Source organism: Melanotaenia boesemani, chromosome 8 (assembly GCF_017639745.1).
Source record: "Melanotaenia boesemani isolate fMelBoe1 chromosome 8, fMelBoe1.pri, whole genome shotgun sequence".
Taxonomy (NCBI): Eukaryota; Metazoa; Chordata; class Actinopteri; order Atheriniformes; family Melanotaeniidae; genus Melanotaenia; species Melanotaenia boesemani.
The window spans coordinates 1,067,531-1,089,538 of record NC_055689.1 but is presented as its reverse complement, the minus strand read 5'-3'; the positions used below and the strand labels follow the sequence as shown (position 1 = coordinate 1,089,538).

Sequence of the window (22,008 nt, the reverse complement as noted above, 5' to 3'; positions counted from 1 at the left end):
CTAAAACCTATACCAAACACACACCGAGTGCAAACGAAACACAACCGCCACTCGGTGGTGAAACTAAAAACCCAAACAAAAGCAACAGGCCCATAACTAAAGTGACCGTCGTCACAACACAATAAAACGCTAACCTAGCCCAGCTCTAACACAAACACAAAGTAAACTTAACTCAACACTTAAACACCTATTGTGGAAAGGAGGTGGTCGCGACACACACACACACCCGGTGCACAACATGAGGGGGAGAGAGGCTGGAGCCATTCTGGTTTCTCCCCCTCCAGACCTGCCTCGGCTGCAGCCTTTTCAGCCTCAGCTTTCCTTCGGGCTGCAGCCTGACTGGTCCAGAGGGGTGCCAGTCACACAGGGGCGGGGACAAAGGCGCTGGCCCTGGCCACTCAGGGCAGCGCTCTGCCGCCCCTAATCACCACACAAACGGCCACAGCTTGTCTACGACAAGCAGGGCCGTAACACACCCCCCCTTAAGTGTCAAAATCCTCACAAGGATTTTGGCACAACAAAAAACAACAAAACAAAACAAACACAAATGGCAGTGTTGCTCCAATCCAGCCTGTGCCCCAAAACGTTCCCCACTGAGAACATGGTGGTACGCCAACCTCCTGGGACTGTTCTACCGTCCCCGACTAGGGACATCAACCCGGCGGGATCCATCCCGCTACTTCCGCTCGAATAGTCCAACTAACAAAAGGCTACCCATCCGCACAGCTGTCACACAAAAGAACACCACCACCACACACGAGCGTACCCTTTCGGCCACCACAACCGAAAGGGGCCCGACGGCGAGTACACCCCCACCACGCTACAAATGACAGGCCCACACATATGAGCAGCTAAAAAGGCATACACAAAAAGGAGAATCTCCGAACATACGCAGCCTTCATAGCCGCACCGTCTACACCTTCGCCAGGTGTCAACTAGTAGCGGCACTTCAGGAGAGGACAACAGGCACTCAACCCGCAGCGCCTTCTCAACCCATGAGAAGGAGGTCCTCCACCTCACGCAGGGTCGCCCCTAGGCCAGAGCGCCCTAAAAGCGGCAACGGCGCGTTCAGATCACATTCACCCTTTACTCATACACTCCCGCAGGAGTCATCGCCACAACTGCTCCAATTGCCCGTCACCAGTATGTCGTGAACTCACTCATCGGCACCACGCTCCACCGGAAGCTGCCAACCGGAAGCTCCCCTTCAAAATAACAGCGCCCAATCACAAACACAAGAAAAAAAATAAATGGCCAAATTCTCCACACCGTGCAAAAACCCCAGGAGATCCTCCAAGATGGTAATAGAAGAAAGATCCCGGACGAGCCCCCACTTGTTACGACCCGACTTAAGGGGTAGGGACGGGCGTAACAAAAAACACGGCGAAGAGAGATGGTATTTCAAAATAAAAGCACATTTATTTACAATTCCCGTGAAGTGATGGACAACCTGTAGAACAAAAGATGAGCTGGGGTTAGCGGACCTGCAGAAAGAAACAAACTAAAACCTATACCAAACACACACCGAGTGCAAACGAAACACAACCGCCACTCGGTGGTGAAACTAAAAACCCAAACAAAAGCAACAGGCCCATAACTAAAGTGACCGTCGTCACAACACAATAAAACGCTAACCTAGCCCAGCTCTAACACAAACACAAAGTAAACTTAACTCAACACTTAAACACCTATTGTGGAAAGGAGGTGGTCGCGACACACACACACACCCGGTGCACAACATGAGGGGGAGAGAGGCCGGAGCCATTCTGGTTTCTCCCCCTCCAGACCTGCCTCGGCTGCAGCCTTTTCAGCCTCAGCTTTCCTTCGGGCTGCAGCCTGACTGGTCCAGAGGGGTGCCAGTCACACAGGGGCGGGGACAAAGGCGCTGGCCCTGGCCACTCAGGGCAGCGCTCTGCCGCCCCTAATCACCACACAAACGGCCACAGCTTGTCTACGACAAGCAGGGCCGTAACACTACCCCTTTAAATACTGATTATAAGGTTTGAGCTAAAACACTAGCTCAATGACTTGAATTGGTTTTGCTAAGTATCATCTCACTCAACAAAACTTTTGATAGGGTGGATTGGAATTATCTACTGGAGGTCTTAAAAAGGCTCTGCAATGGGCCTAAGTACATATCTTGGATCATTCTTTTATACTCATCTTCTAAAGCATCCATTAGCCCTAATGAGATGAAATCCCAATATCTCACACTTGGCAAAGGAACCCACCAAATGTGCCCTTTGAGGCCATTGTCGTTCGCCTTGGCCGTCAAACCATTATCTATTGCATTATCTATTGCAAGAATTAACAGATGCGATTTGGAACATATACTTCCATTATATGCAGATGATTGATTATTGTTTATCTCTTATCCAAAAACTACCATCCCTAGGACAACTGAATTACTAAACCAATTTGGTTCATTTAGGGTTATAAATTGAATTTTTCAAAGAGTTAATGCTTTCCCATAAGTAATTTAGCCTTTGGGATGCCCGATGTTTGTTGAACAACTTGTTGACACATTACTCCCATCAAGTGGAGGGAAGCTGTAATGCAACTGAGCTTCTCGTGATGAGGGTAAAATATCTCTCATGTTGATAAGATGGTTACTACATATGACTGCCAGCAGTTTAGGTCTCTTCATTTTGATGCCTATTTACTACATAAACTGGGTGAAGCATGAACATAACCTACAGTGTGAACGTAGACTTGTGTTAACACCTGCTGGCAGATTTGGCTTGCAAGTGCAGCGCCCCCCAAAAGATGGCGTCCTAGGCAACTGCTTTGTTGCCTATAGGAAAGACCAGCACCAGGTGCGTGTGTGCCCCATTCCGCTGCAGTGTCATTCCAACCTCCAGCACATCCAGAACATGACACGCTGAGCAGTTCCGATAGGGCCAGACAGGAAATCAGGCAGGGGAGCAGTGTAAACTATCCAACAAATTTCAAAATAAAAGCCCCAGTGCAGATTTGCGAATGCTGAACTGCCCTCACGGACGCTCTGTGTCTGACACACTCCTAGTGTGAGTTGACGTGTTGTGGAGGTCAGAACAGAATCGCGCTGCAGCCGGAGTGCGGCGTACATAGTCCTGGTGGAAACTGGCAGTTTATGGTGGATATCCCTTCACTGAAATTTGCAGAGTTGATGTTGATTAATTCTTCCTCTAACCCTCTCTGAGACTTTCACTGAATATGAAAATGGAACAAGAAGATCTTTCAGTGTTTCACTAATCAGCTTCTGGATTAATTAACAGTATTGCCCCATTTGCCCCTGTAGCTTCCCAATATGCATAACAATGTGATTGATGCCAGATTTGAGTTGATCATTCACATCAGAAAGATGAAGCACTCTGACTCATTCCCACACAAATTAGAAAAATATTGTCAAATATTACTCCACTGACACTCAACATGTCTTTAACTGCATTGCATGAAGTTGGTAAACACTTGCACACCCAAAGCAATATGCATGTTTACATATTCTAATTCAAAGGGAAGTTTAACAGATCCAAATGTAAATAAATGCTTGTTGCATAACTGCAAAACATCCAGTGATGTGTGGAGTCTATGGTCTCTAGCTGTAGCTTCCTAAAAGGAAACATCAAGCTAAACTCAGGAGGGAGATGGAAGCATAACACTGACAACCTCTAAAGAGGAAACCAGACCCAGAGACTACAGGTGGGTGATGGCAGGCCTTTTAAAAAGCTGTCTGGGGCAAAGCTTTCAGGTGAGCACCGAGCAAACATCCTTCAAAAGAATGAGCAGAACTCTGACAGCTTGAGTGCATCAGATAAAGAGCCTTATGGCCGTCACTGTATCTGCTATGGAAAGCTTGAAAGCCCAGCTGCCACGTGGAAAATACCCCAGAGGGCGCAGTTTGAGCCAAGTTACTCACCACTCAGCCTCTAAATCTTAATCAGAAACTAAATCTGTGATTCATCAGATACAAAGCAGTGAACTGAGCCACTGAGTTATGCAGTACATCCTGTTAAAACCCTAAAATAAAACAGGTACAGCCTGGAGAAGGCAGTCTTATGCAGGCAAATGGTACAGTACCAGCACAACAGGTGACCAGCATCAACTGGAAATCCGTTTTGGGGTGTTTAGCAGCAAGATGAAGCAGTTAAGTTTAGACACAAATACAACTCTCCTAAAGTACCAATGTCATCATCAACGTCTTCTTAGAGAAGAAAAAAGACCCAGAAGCCAATCTACAGCACATCAGCTTCTTCAGCATATGATGAGCTTCATGGCCTGGTTCAAACGTGATCCGATCGGATTTCGGTTATCAGATAGGATCAAATCTGGAAAATAGGTTGTTTGAAATCCAGATTCCAAAATCGGCTTAGATCACACAAAACCCTCAGTTTGTGTTGTTCAAAACTTCTGAGTAGAATCCGGATAACTTTGATCCAAAAGAACAGGATTATCCTGATCCCAAAAGAGGGTATAGGATTTCAATGCGGATTTCAGGAAGAACATGCGGTACAACCTCAAATTTGATCTAACAATTATATCTTTTCAGTCAGTGCACATGCTAATATTTATTTGTTGCACCTGACTTGGGATAAAATGGTTAAATAGGCAGAGGCTCCGATTAATCCTGTCAGCACAGCAAGAATAAAGCATAACATCATCTTGTCCCCATGGAATACACCGCAAACAAAATGTTAACAAAAACAGATATATTAATCCATTTTCCTGCATATTCAGGGACAAACCTGTCAGGAATAATGTCTAACGATGCATCCCTTACTTCACGTCCCGTCCGTCCTTGATTCTGGCAGAAAGCCGGAGGCTGGTCCGGTTCCTCCACACAGGGCTCCAGTGTATCATTAACATGTCACAGAGAGGAACATTACGCCTTGTTTATTTAAGACGTTCCCAAAATATCCACAATGCAGTTTTTAATGGATGAGTTTCATTTTTGTTGTAGCTCTGATGAGAAGTCATAAAATTATACATAGAAGTAGATGTTCCTGATTTCCTGTGTGTTGTCACACAGTGAAAAGTACTTAAAGTGACCCTATACCAGCTCTTCTACCTGTTCTTCACATGGCCAGAAGCCCACATTGATTTACATACTGGAAATCCAGAAAAATGGGATTCTGGATCAGGGAGATCCAATGTTGCTTTCAACAGCCGCGGTAAAAAATAAGCTGGGTTATGTGAACCTGAAAAATGGGATTCCCAAATTAATCCATATTAAATTTTTTGAAGAACCAGCCCCATGAGGTCAAATCCATGGGAAAGAAAAGTCCTGTACGTTATACACAGGGTGAATACATGTCTTTGCATGTAGATATGAATTTTACCAAACACAGACGTTAAAATTCTAACAACCTGTAATGATAATGGTTCATGTTCTATGTTCATGTTCTAGGTTCATGTTCTCGGTTTATGTTCTCGGTTTATGTTCCTGGTTCATGTTATAGGTTCCTGTTCTCGGTTCATGTTCTCGGTTCATGTTCTCGGTTCATGTTCCTGGTTCATGTTCTCGGTTCATGTTCTGAGTTCATGTTCCTGGTTCATGTTCTCGGTTCATGTTCCTGGTTCATGTTCTAGGTTCATGTTCTCGGTTCATGTTCCTGGTTCATGTTCTCGGTTCATGTTCCTGGTTCATGTTCTCGGTTCATGTTCTCGGATCATGTTCTCGGTTCATGTTTTAGGTTCATGTTCTCGGTTCATGTTCTCGGTTCATGTTCTAGGTTCATGTTCTCGGTTCATGTTCTCGGTTCATGTTCCTGGTTCATGTTCCTGGTTCATGTTCTAGGTTCATGTTCCTGGTTCATGTTCTCGGTTCATGTTCCTGGTTCATGTTCTCGGTTAATGTTCCTGGTTCATATTCTCGGTTCATGTTCTCGATTCATGTTCCTGGTCCATGAACTGGGTTCATGTTCCTGGTTCATGTTCTCGGTTCATGTTCCTGGTTCATGTTCTCGGTTCATGTTCCTGGTTCATGTTCTTGGTTCATGTTTCTGGTTCATGTTCTCGGTTCATGTTCTCGGTTCATGTTCCTGGTACATGTTCTCCGTACATGTCCCTGGTTCATGTTCTCGGTTCATGTTCCTGGTTCATGTTCTCGGTTCATGCTACTGGTTCATGTTCTCGGTTCATGTTCCTGGTTCATGTTCTCGGTTCATGTTCCTGGTTCATGTTCTCGGTTCATGTTCCTGGTTCATGTTCTTGGTTCATGTTCCTGGTACATGTTCTCGGTTCATATTCTCGGGTCATGTTCTCGGTTCGTGTTCCTGGTTCATGTTCCTGGTTCATGTTCCTGGTTCATGTTCTCGGTTCATGTTCTCGGTTCATGTTCTCGGTTCATGTTCCTGGTTCATGTTCTTGGTTCATGTTCCTGGTTCATGTTCTCGGTTCATGTTCCTGGTACATGTTCTTGGTTCATGTTCCTGGTTCATGTTCTCGGTTCATGTTCTCGGTTCATGTTCCTGGTTCATGTCCCTGGTTCATGTTCTCGGTTCATGTCCCTGTTTCATGTTCTCGGTTCATGTTCCTGGTTCATGTTCTCGATTCATGTCCCTGGTACATGTTCTCGGTTCATGTTCCTGGTTCATGTTCTCGGTTCATGTTCCTGGTTCATGTTCTCGGTTCATGTTCCTGGTTCATGTTCTCGGTTCATGTCCCTGGTTCATGTTCTCGGTTCATGTTCCTGGTTCATGTTCTTGGTTCATGTTCCTGGTTCATGTTCTTGGTTCATGTTCTCGGTTCACGGTCTTCAGAATTTATTCCATAACTACCGGAGAATCGATTAAAAAAATTGTTAAGGAATCTAATCAATAAGTGATATTGATGATGGAATTGATATAGCTAAATTCTTATCAGCTCCAATCACTAGGCAGGCCAGAATAATGCTGCTACAGAATGAAGCATGTTTCACCAGAAATGATGCATCAGCCTGATTCATTAGCCACTCAAATCCCGTCAGCGTGACTACAGACTCTGATCAGAGTATTTTCTGACAGTAATGAGACAGAAATAAATAGGAATATATTCTCAGATATCAGAGGCTTAAAGCTCTGGTTTTCTTTGTTTGTTTTGTTTTCTCTCTTTCTGACTAAACAGCTAGCTAAAATGCTCTGATCAGCTGGTTGCTATGGCAGTGAAATGTTTACTGCAGCCACAAACAGCAGCTCCAGGTGAGTGTCTCCATTATTAAACAGGTGTGTGGGGCATGGAGAGGTTTTATTTACCGTTAGGTTTAAGTAACAAGCGGTCATTTGATGCTCAAAATGTCAGCAAGCTGAAGATAAAAGAATTAGCAAAGCTTGTATGTCTTATTCTCTTTACTATCCTCAAATCTATCAAAGAAGAACCCAGTTTTATCACAGTTACTGAAATAATGAATTAATTATTTGTTTTCTCAAGATAACATCATCAATATATCTAAATACACCTGAAACACAACATCATAATCACTCTGATTATGTCTTATTTTCAACAAGTTGCTTAAAACCACTGAATGAAAAAGATTGCAACACAACAACAGAGAAAAACGTCTGAACAGGAGGAGGAAGAATCCTGTTCTAAAAATCATTGTTACAACCTAAATATAAAGATGAATATCTTAACTATACAAGGGGACTTGGTCTGCAAATTAGCTGTTAGCTAGATGGCATGTGGACATGGCATCGGTTGCATTTGAAACTGTAACAATGTTTTCTTGTCCTGTCCCTTTTAAATAAATAAATATAAACAAACAAGCTTAATTTCATTAGGGATTTATAAGATACGTATATGAATACCTATTAGACCTTTATCAATATATTCATATGATATCATATCAGCTACAATGTGAAAAACAAGTATTCAACATAAAATTGGATTAGAGTGTAAATATGTGTATTTGTGGATGGGCATCACTGTTAGCATCATGTTTCCTGTAATTTATGTGTCTCCGTTTACAAATAGACAAACATACTCATGTCCTCAAACACACCACAACAGCTTGAAATATTGGCAGCTTTTAACTGCCAGACAAGAAAGGCCTCTTCATTAGCTGCCTGCTCCCTTAGCGGCTACTTGAGGTCCAAACGGCACCACATTCCTCCACGGCATTATCACTCTGGAGTGCCTCAGAACCTGGGCTAAAATCCCACAATGTCCTCCTCCCATCAAAGCATGCATACTGTATATACTACGGTGAGATCCAACGACTTCATCATGCCACGTCCTGACAGCTTCTATGTTCACTGCACAGTGATTGTAAGTCATTTGAAAACGAGCTGGCTGTAAATTCAAGCTGGGGCACAACCTATAGCTTAGGACAGATTGATCATGCAACTCCATAAAGATTGACTGGAGAATTGCCTGGAAACATTCTGCATGAGATTTATGATGGAAGGAGGACAAGAGCCAGCAGGAGAAGCTGGAGGGCAACAGACGGGGAGTCCTTGAGATTCAGGAAAAGATGTGCTTGTGGATGTGGTTCAGCAAGACGATGCTGAACCACATCCTGCATCCATCATAGCAGCATGGCTTCACAGGAGAAGAGTCCAGCTGCTGAACTGGCCTGCCTGCAGTCCAGACCTTTCACCAGTACACAACATCCAAGGTCCAGGACTGTAGAGCAGCTAGAATCCAGAAAGGGACCACATTCCTCTCTTAAAACTCCAGCAACTGGTCTTCTCACTTCCCAGACGTTTCCAGATGTTTTGTTGTTTATCTTCTACTGGGAGTAAAATATGACCTGAAAAGATTCTGGTTTTATTTACATTTTAACTAGGGTCCCAACTTCTTTAAAATCTGCTTTGTCGTTGTGCTTATTCATCAGCAAGTTTTTAATTGGTATTGTGTTCACATCTTCTATTTTCCTCTCTGAGATGAAACTCACCAGTTAAAAAGGCTAATATTGCAGTGGGAAAATGACTAAAACTCCTGGCCAACGACAGCAGACGATATCAGGACTCATTGCTTCTCCACTGCAACAGAGAGCCGTCAGCTTGAGCCATCCAGCTTCAGTTTGCTGCAGCAGCGTTTCAGAGACTCCAACTAACTGAATTTACTTATCAGGCAACTAGCCCCATATGATGTGAAACAGAGGCCAACTCAAAAAGTAGCACATCTTAATTTGCCCTACAGACACGGGGAAATGTGACACACACATAAAGCTTCTGTACTACATTGCACTGCACATAACCTTATTTTAAGGTAGGTGAACCATAACCAGACCTCACACTGTACAGTCGAGATAAAAGTTCAGGATATTGTGAAGAGGCCACTGAGCTATTGTAGTCTCCTTCTACATTTTTTTTCTTTCAGTAAAATTAAGCATCTGATACCCCTCGGGCCTATTACCATAAATTGAGTCTATTTAAAAAGCTTTTCTTCTCGGTTTGACAAAGGAGGGGAGACATGGTGGCTGGGGAGCAGAGACAAGTTATGGAGAAATGAAGTCAAAAGGTGGTGGAGGGTGGAGGGAAGCAGCTCTGTCTGTGAAAGAGTTAAAGAGAAAATGGCAGCAACTAAAGGACAACCGCACACAAGGCTCAGCGATTAAAGGGTTAACAGTCAGAGGGAGGCCAGTAATGGAGGCTGGAGCAGCTGTATGGCAACTGCAGCACACGGAGAGCCAAAGACCAGAAACCACCTTCATAAACCAGAGAGAAGCACTGGGAGCATCGGTGAGAAAGGCAAAGAGATACCACATGTTAAATACACACACACACACATACACACACACACACACACACACACACACACACACACACATAGATACATACATATATATATATAGATATAGATAGATAGATAGATAGATAGATAGATAGATAGAGAGAGAGAGAGAGAGATCGATACTAGCAAGGACAGAATGGAACGTCCAGTACTAGAAGGTGGTCCTGATGAAGAGGACGGCCCGGTACTAGAAGGTGGTCCTGATGAAGAGGACGGCCCGGTACTAGAAGGTGGTCCTGATGAAGAGGACGGCCCGGTACTAGAAGGTGGTCCTGATGAAGAGGACGGCCCGGTACTAGAAGGCGGACCTGATGAAGAGAACGACCCGGTACTAGAAGGCGGTCCTGATGAAGAGAACGACCCGGTACTAGAAGGCGGTCCTGATGAAGAGGACGACCCGGTACTAGAAGGCGGTCCTGATGAAGAGGACGACCCGGTACTAGAAGGCGGACCTGATGAAGAGAACGACCCGGTACTAGAAGGCGGTCCTGATGAAGAGAACGACCCGGTACTAGAAGGCGGACCTGAAGAAGAGGACGACCCGGTACTAGAAGGCGGACCTGATGAAGAGGACGACCCGGTACTAGAAGGCGGTCCTGATGAAGAGGACGACCCGGTACTAGAAGGCGGACCTGAAGAAGAGGACGACCCGGTACTAGAAGGCGGACCTGATGAAGAGGACGACCCGGTACTAGAAGGCGGTCCTGATGAAGAGAACGACCCGGTACTAGAAGGCGGACCTGATGAAGAGAACGACCCGGTACTAGAAGGCGGTCCTGATGAAGAGAACGACCCGGTACTAGAAGGCGGTCCTGATGAAGAGGACGGCCCGGTACTAGAAGGCGGACCTGATGAAGAGGACGACCCGGTACTAGAAGGCGGTCCTGATGAAGAGAACGACCCGGTACTAGAAGGCGGTCCTGAAGAAGAGGACGACCCGGTACTAGAAGGCGGACCTGATGAAGAGGACGACCCGGTACTAGAAGGCGGACCTGAAGAAGAGGACGACCCGGTACTAGAAGGCGGACCTGAAGAAGAGGACGACCCGGTACTAGAAGGCGGTCCTGATGAAGAGGACGACCCGGTACTAGAAGGCGGACCTGGTGAAGAGGATGGTGAGTATAGAGTTTTGGGGAAACTCTCAACTCTTCCACTTCTCTCTACGTATTGTGCTTCCCAGGTTATTACAGGTAATGAGCTCAGATTGAGACTAGTGAACACACACACATGTTCTCCATAGTTTGCAAACATTACACACATAAAGTACCAAACACACACACACACACACACACACACACAGAGTTGTAATTAGATGCTGTTCTTCTGTTTTTTTTCCCCACAGAAACATTCTTTTTTTAACAAACATAAATGACATTCACCTGCTGTGCGATCGGCTAGAGGCAGAGTGATCCTGACTGGATGCGGGGCTTTTGTTTGGGCTGTGTCGTATGCTGTAAATGATGTGGTGCAACAACAAGAACCAACCTGTCTGTAAAGATGAGGGAAACTTCTCCTGAAAACTGAAAACAACAGAAATCCTCAACACTTTTTTAAACTGGACTTTTCGCAGGCAGGCTGAGCAACACCTCTCTGCACTCCCACAGAACGCAGCGTTTAAGAAACATCTGGAAACAGCTGGATGCATGCGCACACACCTGCACGCCCAGCCAGGGAGCTGCGACTTCACGGCCGAGGCTCTCCGCGCTGTAATAATGCAGCTACATTACTCATTCTCTCGCCGTCTGTGTGTTGTGATCATGCCCTGATGCAGGAACAGCCTTAGATCAATAACCTAATTAGCCATAAAGCATATGCATTGTGGTGATACATTATGTGCCTGGCATCTCTTGGCGTAGCGTCTCACAGGAATTACCATAGGAGTGAACGGTGGTCATTTGTTAAGCTCTGAGCGACCCCCCCACCCCGCCCCCCCATTTCAAAATGGTTTCTATTCACTCTTTGTGTTCAGCTAGACCACAAGTAAATAAAACACTGTCTCCTTGTACAGGTAACACAAAGTGACTGAATTATATCAGGTAGAGGGTGATTTACCAGCACAGTAATATGTTTCTGTATCTAGATTATCTTGTACTGTACACGACCAAACTTTGACCAAACCGCTGCACAACACCGAGCTGATGTTTCTATAGTAACATGCACATGCTAAAACAAATCTATTTCAGAAGCAGAGCACAGAGTAGCACTTAAAAACAGCAGGAAAAGAGCGATTAATTATTAAAAGACCTTCATGTTCATACTTACGCTGCATGTGCTGTGCCAGCTGCAGCCTGAACCGAGAGGCTCCCACACCTTCTACTATCAGACATCTACAGCAGGGCCAGCCCTTCGTCACACACGGAGGATGTGAGCTAAGCCTCTGACATTTAATTGTTCAGCGAGGTTTGTTTACTTTAAAGGTGTTGGTTGTGCTCACAGAAAGCCGAAGTCATGGGAAACACGGGCGCCTAATGAGAGAAAAACAAGTAGAGGCCCTGCAACAAAGCTCAGAGACGACAGATGGAAAGTTTAAATCAACATAATGTTCCTCCTGGAAAAAGCTGCAGCGTCAATTACAATGTTCCTGCAGATCTGTCTACATCAATTGTTGAAGTTCCAACATCAACATTACCTCAGTGTTATTAAAAGCTAGCACTAAAACACTACAGCTAGCATAATCTTTCCTCTTGAAGAGAGCCGGCTGTCCAATTAACCCTGAACTTTCCTTGATTAAGATGTCTAAAGAACCCACTCGTACCCTGGAACGGGTTCAACAATAATAAATTATCTCAGTTATACAAAAAAATGCACAGAGAAGAAAATTTTGTAAATAAAAACTAAAACTCCTGCTCCAAAATGTTAGGGCTGTGTAAAATGTAATGATTTACAGATCCAACCACATCATAATTTTATTCCAGTAGCAGATCGGCGTCATCTCAGAGGATGAAACGGAGACGTTTCACCATGAGATGAAAATATGAGCTGATAGTGAATCTGATGCAGCAACAAAAGGCTGGAAAAGTACCTGGTACAAACCAGAAACACCTGGAGGAGCATTGGACAACTAACCAGGTTACCTGGTAACAGGTCAGTAACATGACTGGTATAAAAGGAGCATTTCAGAGAGGCAGAGTCTCTCAGATGGAAAGATGGACAGAGCTTCACCAATCTGAGACAAACTGGATCTAAAACTGGAACAATTTCAGAAAAATGTTCCTCAGACTTTGAAGATCCTCCATCTACAGTGTAGAATGTCATCAGAAGATTCAGAGAATCAGGAGGAATCTCTGTGTGCAGGTGCCACCTGACTTTTCTTTGATCATATGGGGTGATTATACACATGTTTGCCTGCAGTTGGCCTAATAACTTTCCTCGTCTTCCAAGCCATTCATTCTGCCTCACGCTGTCCTGAAAGGTGGGCTGGCATTCACCAGACACACACACACACACACACACACACGCATCCATAGGTGACTGTAGAGCAGCTCACAGGTGACGTGGCAGGTCGAAGCGAGAGATGACACCAGGCTGGACATAATATTACAGTCTGTTGAGAATGTTGTTTCCAACCAAAGCCGAGCAGAGCTGGAATAATCCGGAAGTAACTGATGGAAGCTGCGAGGACCTGCTGAGGACGTTTTTAGAAGTTAAACAAACTTCATAAATCTGAGTTTGTTGTCAGATCATCAGGTTATTGTGATGCGTTTAAGTTCTCCTCACTGAGATTAACTGATGAACTTTAACGCTGCAGGAAGGTGGTATGGACGTGGTTTTAGCTGAAATCATGTCAGAGCAACGAGCTCGCTGGATCACTGGTGTTAAACACGGTGAAAACAATAAAAACCATAAAAACACAGTCTGCTGGAAGCAGGTGTGGATATGCAGTAACTGGAGGGCAGTCAAAATATGAAACAAAAATCTGATTTTTCATCATCCTAACAGGTAAAGTGTATTTTTATGTCTAAGGCCCTGTTGGCACAACATTTCATGCAAAACCAAATATTTTCCCTTTGGGTATTAAACATAAAACGTATTTACACAACAGCGGAGCAGAAACTACCTCCATGTAGGGTGAAAATGCCGATAGGCCTGGAAATGATGTAGTGTGCATGCCAGGCCTGTAGAGGGCGCTGACACTTACACACCCAATGCGTGCATCCTCATCAGACCTGAAGACACAACAACCGCTTGTACAGAGGTGTGCTGGTTTCTGGAGCGTGTGATCTCTGCATCCTCACTGTGAAGGCTGCACAAAAAACGAGGTTTTACTTTAAGAGAGCAGAAGAACTTCACCAGGTTCAGCAGCTCAGACAGACGAGAAGCTCCGCCACTGCTGCCTAGAACATGTCGTCTGAGACATGGCGTAGAGTTTTTACATTTTATCTTCCTAAATAACTCAGTTTAATCTATTAAAATAAAACAGTAAGAAAAAAGAAGTAAAAATAAAGAACACGAGAAACTTTAGGCAGTTATAGTGTGGATGAAAAATGGACAGAACATTAGACTTTATTTAGCTTTTCTAACCTCTTCAGCTCTTTTTACTAATTGTTATAAATTTTTTGTGTAATAAGAATTATTGATCAAATAAAAAAGATACTGTCTTAAAAAAACAGGTAATTTAAACTAAATTTTAATTTAAATTTAGCTAAATCCACAAAATTTATTCTACTAAAGAATCTGTTTGATTTCCAAGCACTAAAACAGACTTTACGTTTCCCAATTTGTCCTAAAATCCACCAGGAGGACTTCTTACTTCTGATCCCTGATGGCAAACCTGACGACGTTTTAAATGGCTGATCATGTGACTCCTGCTCAACAACACATCTGCACTCCTTCAAAAACTGGCCTTGCTGAACCACAAGGTCTCTGCAGCGGACGCCAGCTTCGCAGGAAGCGCCCGACTTCAGAGTACTTACACACCTGATGATAATAGCAGCAGCAATGCACCTGTCTTACACAATGTCACTGAGGCGAGACCGTATGGAAGCACTCGCCATCTACTCAGCGGCTACAGCTATCAGGTTTCAGGGTGCGTTGCGGGACACAGTAATCCTAGACGCTGGATCAGCTTGTTCTGTCACCAGTGTTTTGTTTAAGGGATTCAGATGGGAGGGGAGTGTGGGGGACTATCTCATTAAGGTCAGATCAATAAGATGTAACATGATCCCCACAAATACCTGAACAGATAAGCATGCCTGGCTACCTGCTGAGCATGTGAGCAAGCGAAACAGGTTGGATTATTAGGGAGAGTTTGTTTCAGTTAAAAAAAAAACAAAAAAAAAAAAAACATTAAAACAAACATTTGTAGAGCAGTCAAAATTAAAGCTGATTTAAAAAGTAATGAGAATTAATGAAAAAAAATCTGGTAAAAATTTACACTACAGAAGTAAAATATGACCTCATTTTCCAAAACAAACATAGATACATATTTTATGCCAGTAGCAGATCACCAACATCTCAGATGATGAAATGGAGATGTTTCACCATGTGATGAAAATATGAGCTGATAGTAGCAGAGCAGCATGAATCCTGCATCAGACCAGACTGGAACAACATTCTTCTCCTAAAAGTCCAGCAACTGGTCTCCTCACTTCCCAGACGTTTCCAGACATGTTAGAAGAAGAGATGCTACACCATGCTGAACACCACCCTGGAACTACTTTTTACACCATGCTGAACACCACCCTGGAACTACTTTTTACACCATGCTGAACATCACCATGGAACTACTTTTTACACCGTGCCGAACATCACCCTGGAACTACTTTTTACACCATGCTGAACATCACCCTGGAACAACTTTTTACACCATGCCGAACATCACCCTGGAACTACTTTTTACACCGTGCCAAACATCACCCTGGAACTACTTTTTACACCATGCCAAACATTACCCTGAACATCACCCTGGAACTACTTTTTAAACCGTGCTGAACATCACCCTGGAACTGCTTTTTACACCATGCCGAACATCACCCTGGACCTACTTTTTAAACCGTGCTGAACATCACCCTGGACCTACTTTTTACACCATGCCAAACATCACCCTGGACCTACTTTTTACACCGTGCTGAACATCACCCTGGAACTACTTTTTACACCGTGCTGAACATCACCCTGGAACTGCTTTTTACACCATGCCGAACATCACCCTGGAACTACTTTTTACACCGTGCCGAACATCACCCTGGAACTACTTTTTACACCGTGCCGAACATCACCCTGGAACTGCTTTTTACACCATGCTGAACATCACCCTGGAACTACTTTTCACACCATGCTGAACATCACCCTGGAACTACTTTTTACACCGTGCCGAACATCACCCTGGAACTACTTTTTACACCGTGCCAAACATCACCCTGGAACTACTTTTTACACCGTGCTGAACATCACCCTGGAACTACTTTTTAGACCGTGCTGAACATCACCCTGGAACTACTTTTTACACCATGCTGAACATCACCCTGGAACTACTTTTTACACCATGCTGAACATCACCCTGGAACTACTTTTTACACCATGCCGAACATCACCCTGGAACTACTTTTTACACCGTGCCGAACATCACCCTGGAACTACTTTTTACACTGTGCCGAACATCACCCTGGAACTACTTTTTACACCATGCTGAACATCACCCTGGAACTACTTTTTACACCATGCTGAACACCACCCTGGAACTACTTTTTACACCATGCTGAACATCACCCTGGAACTACTTTTTACACCGTGCCGAACATCACCCTGGAACTACTTTTTACACCATGCTGAACATCACCCTGGAACTACTTTTTACACCATGCTGAACATCACCCTGGAACTACTTTTTACACCATGCTGAACATCACCCTGGAACTACTTTTTACACCATGTTGAACATCACCCTGGAACTACTTTTTCCAGACGTGTTGCTGCATCAGAATAAGTATCAGCTCATATTTTCCATCATATTTCTTAAGGCTGATCTGCTACTGGGAGTAAAACACAGATAGATGGAATCTGGAAATCATTGAATTCTGTTTCATTGACATTTTACTTTTTACAATTGGGTTAACATTTCTTACATCTTAACTAACTCTTCAGTTGGTCAAAGGGACGTGGGACTATGTAACGTAGTCCAGAACAGGGAGCACGTCCCTGTTCTTGTCTCCAGGTCTGCCTCCACCACTCTTCTTCACAAACTGGACGGCATTTACCAGGCTGCTATCTGTTTCCCGACAGGAGCTTCTCTCATACCCAGCACTGCCACCGGTATGCTGCGTTGACCTGGCCTCCACTGCAGCCTCGCAGACACTGGTTACTGTTTATCTACAACACTTAACCTGGGAAATCTCCAGCAGACCTTCAGTCGCTTTTGATGTGCACTCCATGAATCACAGCCTTCGTTCTACTAGTTCTGTCAATCTCCTCATAGCCAAAGTTCGCTCCCCTTCCGGCTGCAGATGATCCTGAAAATAAGGTCATCCCCCCTTTCTCTTTAGAATCACTACACAAAACCATGGCGCTTGTTGACAGCCACTAACTTATTATTGTATATATTGTACTTATTTTAGTTGCTAATTTATTTTTTGTTGCTGTATTTTTTTACATTTGCTTTTATTTTCCGTAATGTTTGTGATGTAATTCTGTTTTGCTGTCTTCCCTGGCCAGGCCGGCACTGTAAATAAGGGCAGGTCCTCAACTGTCCCACCTGGTTTTAAATAAAGATTACTACAAATACAATATTTCTTTGGATCAGATTAATGTTCATGTTCACCAGTGATAACGTAGAACAGCTGCTCAGCATCTCACCTTTAACTCCCTCTGTGATGAAATGCGAGCGAGCGATTAGAGGAAATGAGAAACTGGCTTTTAGCATTTGACATCATACATGATGCTTTCTTTCTATTTTTTTAAAGAATGTTTGGCCTCTAGTGGCCTTTATTCAGCAGTAGCTTGACAGGAAAGGGAGTTAGAGAGAGTGGGGAATGACATGCAGCAAGGGTCCCAGGCCGGGACTCGAACCTGGTCCGGCCACTCCGAGGAGCTGTAGCCTCTGTTTCCTCAACCAGCTGATATTTTAAGTTTTGAGAGATAAACCTTTAAAATTGCTCTAATTTCTGTCTAATTAAATTCTGGAAAAAGTTACATTATTGTTTGTTTACATGCATTTTCCTATCACCTCAAGATAAAAAGTCCTTCCAGCCAGGTGGGTATTTCCTCAGTCTGCTGATGCTCCAAATTTCAGCCAAGTTCAGAACAGTCAAGTCAAGGTGTTTGGATGTTCCACCTTCTTCTACTGGAGCCAGCTCCGCCCTGAAAGCAGCCGCTACATGTTAAGAAGGGCAGTGGTGGTCTTATTTAGATGCAGAGCCCTCATCAGTGCCTCCCGTTTCCTTCCCATCCTGAGATATAAAAGCTTCACCTTGAGTAAAACGTCAGGGGAGCTGCTAGAAAAACATTGGCAAACTAATTAAATAATCAAATGGAGCTTTCACCCCTGAAATGAAGATGTCTTCAGAAGTCTGTGTGTCCGCTGTGACCAACAGATAGAGCTACGTTAACATTTTATCTTTCTTTTTCAACTTCTTGCTGTTTGATTTGTCTTCTCTAGTTACTTTTCTATTCAATCCCTTAATCCCTGGCCTTATTTTCAGGAAAAAAAACTAAAAGACAAACACAAAATAAATAAATCAACAACAATAAGGCTCATGATCATGTTTTTGGTGTCTAAGGCCTCAGAAAATGTCTCCCCAATGTCAACAACTGTGTCTGTTACTCTGCCTGAGTAAATTACACTAAAAGAAAGACGCAGCAGCAAACATCACGTATCCCACTGAAAATCACTTCAAGCATTAATAGTTGCACTGAAACACTTTCAGTCTTGTTTTGTCAACATTACAGTTGGAATTTAACACCACCGTCCTGTTTTAATATGTCTTTTTATGCTAAGCTTCTCATTTTTGCTCTGCTAAGAGGGGCCGATCAGACTTCAAGAGCATGATACCTAAACTATTTGATTTAACAGACAACTGCACATGAAGCCGTGAGGAACCTTTCCTAGTGTTTACAGTTTATGGCCTCGTCTTTTAACACACACATCTGATCTGTTCGCACACCTGACGCTCGCTTCACCTGCTGCAACATCCACATTCTTTACTAAAAGAAAAAGAAGGCTGATTTTTAGCTTGAGTTTAATTTACTGGAATGATTAGAGTTTATAACTTTGACAAACCTGACTTCTGCTGGAAGTTCATGAGGTTGTGGAAGAAACTTAATAAATTTCACATAATTTACAGGTGATACGTTTTTAATACACCAGGATTTCAAGTTCACTTTATTGAAATCAAAATTGTTCTTCCTTTGCAGCAGCTAGAGGCGTTAGCATACCCAGCAGAGTCTCTGCTGTCATGTGACTCCTGGCTTGTGTGGAGAAATGATCAGAATCTCTGAAGTGGACCAAGCTGTTGTCCTGGTTTCTACATTCCCATAGACCTGCTGGGGTCTGGACTGTTTGGTGTGGATGCTGAGTGGAATCTTTCAGCTGAGTTTTTCCCATCATGTTGCTAAGCTACATGTTAGCATTGCTGCTTCCTGCTGACTGCAGACATCTGCTGGACTGAAGGTAAGATTAGTACTAATAAGACTAAATAAAATCCTTTTTACAGTGAGAAACATGTTTCTCTGCTGAAATGCCACATGTTGGACCAGGTTTGGTAAAAGTGAGTCTGTGTCATCTTTATTTTTTATTATGGAAGCAAGTTAAGTGTTAGAGTGTTTCTGCAGGCCTCGTGACATAACACCTGTTTTGTGTTTGAAAGGCCTGAATATGAAGAATCATCCGCTCAGACCCCCCACCCCCCACCACCAGCAGCAGCTAGTGTGTGTGTGTGTGTTCAGGCCTCCAAACACAAAAGTCATCATTACACTGTTCCCCAAAACAACACTGCAACATGGAACAGGTGTGTGTGTGTGTGTGCGCGCGCGCGCACGTTCGCTATAGCGCTTTTTTAATGTACGTTCATGCGCGTGCGTGCGTGGGCAAAACAAACATCGGGTTTGTTGCATTTAGACCAAGCTGCATTAATACTGAGGATGATTCTCATGTCTCTCTTTCTGCACCCACACGTACATATACACGCACTGCGCGCGCACACACAACCCAAACGACTGTGGTCCATGAAAAAAAGAAAAAAAAACTCATTTGACAGGCGTGGTCACTGAGAACACGTTAAGGCCAGTTTTATTATTTCTGGTTAATTCGAGCCACAGGCGCGCGCGAGAGAAACAAAAAGATGGAAATCTACCTTATGGAGGTCGATGCGTATCCTCTCCTCTCCTTTATGCGGGCTCTCGGGCCACAGGTGATAGCTCGAGCCGTAGTTGGGGCTGTCTTTGCTGCTGTTGCTGCTGGTCGCAGAGGAGCTCCCCGCGTGCGCCTGCGGTGTTACCTGCGGGGCTACGCGGGAGTCGTGGTTGCGTGGCTGCGCCTGGCCGCCCTGCGCGGTGATCTTCGCAGAGTTATTGCGATCTTGTTCACAGTGCTGTTGCGGACGCTGGGGACAGACCCCCGGTGCGCGTGGCTGCTGCAGCAGTGCAGCCTGCTGAGTCCTACATAGCTCCCCCGAGCCGCTGGCGCAGTAGTTGATCGGCAAGCTGCTTCCCACCAGTAGCTGCTGCTGCGCTCGTAACTGTGGGATCTGTTGCTGCTGCAGGTCCTGAGTCTGAGACTCGAATGCTGTCCTGGCGTCGGTTGACTCACACACATTTAAAGAGCGTCCTTTCTGTGAGTTTGCACGGCTTCCTTCAGGGGAGGGGTCCCTCAGTTGGAGTTTTAGATGACAGTGCTGCTGCTGCTGCTGCAACAGCTGCCTGTGGTCTCGGTGCCCTGCTGCTCCTCCTCCTCCCCTGCAGCGTTCCACGATGCTTGCCTGTTGGTAATTATTGGCACTCCTTTGGAGACGATCCCCCCTTTTAGATCCCCGGGAAAAGAACAGAAAGGAGGAGGAGGACGTCAGTGGCGGTGGAATAGGTGGCGGAAAATTGCGGGGGGGTTGCGGTGGGAGAGTGTTGATGAGATGGGACTGATTTGTAGGAAGACTGGCTTCCTGCTCTGAAAAGCTGCAGTGACAGCTCGGAAAAACAGCCTCCCTGTCTGACTGCGGCGGCGGCGGCTGAGAGACGGCCGGGGCCCAGGGATCCTGCTGCCCGGCGCTGGCTTCACTGCCTCGGTGTGAAGGTCGCTGGGTGGTGTCGTAGCTCGCAGGAGGTAGAGGGTCGCCGCTGTGAACAGGTCTCCTGGTGGGCTGGCTCAAACACGGGAGCTCCTGGAGACTCTGGCGCTGAGCGGCGCTGGTCGAAGTGCGGTCTCGGTGGTGAGAAGAGGGCGGGGGCGGCAGGCAGAAAACAGGAGCGACTTGGTCTCGGCGCTGCGCGCTGCTTCCTTGCTTCTCGTCGGCGGGCTGGCGCTGATGGACAGCTCCGGCGTACCGATGCCGCATCCCCTTGATCGCCTCGTCTCGCTGTGGCTGCTCCTTTGCCGTGTAGAACACCGACACCCATTCATTACCATCAGTCCCAGCAGAGCAGGACCGACTTGTACCATTGGTAGGTTTGACCAGGACCTGCCTTAAGACGTCACCGTGCAGCCACAACGCCGCCTTCGACTCAGTCTCGCTCCTTTGCCTGCCATGCGCACAGGTTGCAGCGGATCGATCGCTCCTTGAGGGCGCGAGGGTATTACAAGAATGGGACGACAGAGATGCTGAAAGGTGTTTATGTCCTCCACACCTGGTCGATCATCTTAATCTACTGCAGACCTACACCTGCTTTCTCAGTGCTGCCATAACCACCCTGCATAATCAGAAATTACTTCTGCTACGTCACACACTTCCTCCAGCTTGTTCAACATGATGCTTAGATAACTCTCTAAAATAACAGACCCCTCCCTCACAAAGTCCCCACAAAGCGCATTTTTAACAAGCATGACAAGGGAAGAATAGATTTTGTAGCACGTTTCCACTTGTTGAGAAAAACACAGTTATAAATACAGCCTGGTCCTGGTAGAGGCCTGTTCTGTTTAAAATCCCTGGTTTAGTTTTACCAGCCAGAGTCCGCACTGATCAGCTGCTGCACGCGCTCAATAACGCGGTAAAAAAAAGCGGGTAGACAGAGGCAGAGAACATAACCAAGCTTCTGCACACACACACACACACACACACATACACACACATGCCACTTTATGGTTTTAAGTCAGTTTTATTTAAATCACTAACTTTCTTTTAAATGAAAAATCTGAATCTCTGACTTCATTTCAGTTTACAGATTATTATTATG

General features: G+C 44.9%; 1 protein-coding gene across 3 annotated transcripts in view; it reads right to left on the bottom strand.

Moving 5' to 3' along the window:
- kcnn1a (potassium intermediate/small conductance calcium-activated channel, subfamily N, member 1a) overlaps nucleotides 1-21,401 on the bottom strand; it is a 147,910-nt gene extending 126,509 nt beyond the window's left edge. The window contains exon 1 of one of the 3 annotated variants that reach the window (XM_041991453.1): nucleotides 19,980-21,401. In XM_041991453.1, coding sequence (XP_041847387.1) covers nucleotides 19,980-21,173 — 1,194 coding nt within the window. In that variant the 5' untranslated portion in view covers nucleotides 21,174-21,401. The remainder of the gene's footprint in view (nucleotides 1-19,979) is intronic. The other 2 variants (XM_041991454.1, XM_041991452.1) reach the window with 2 other exon arrangements.
- Between the last annotated feature and the right edge of the window lie 607 nt (nucleotides 21,402-22,008).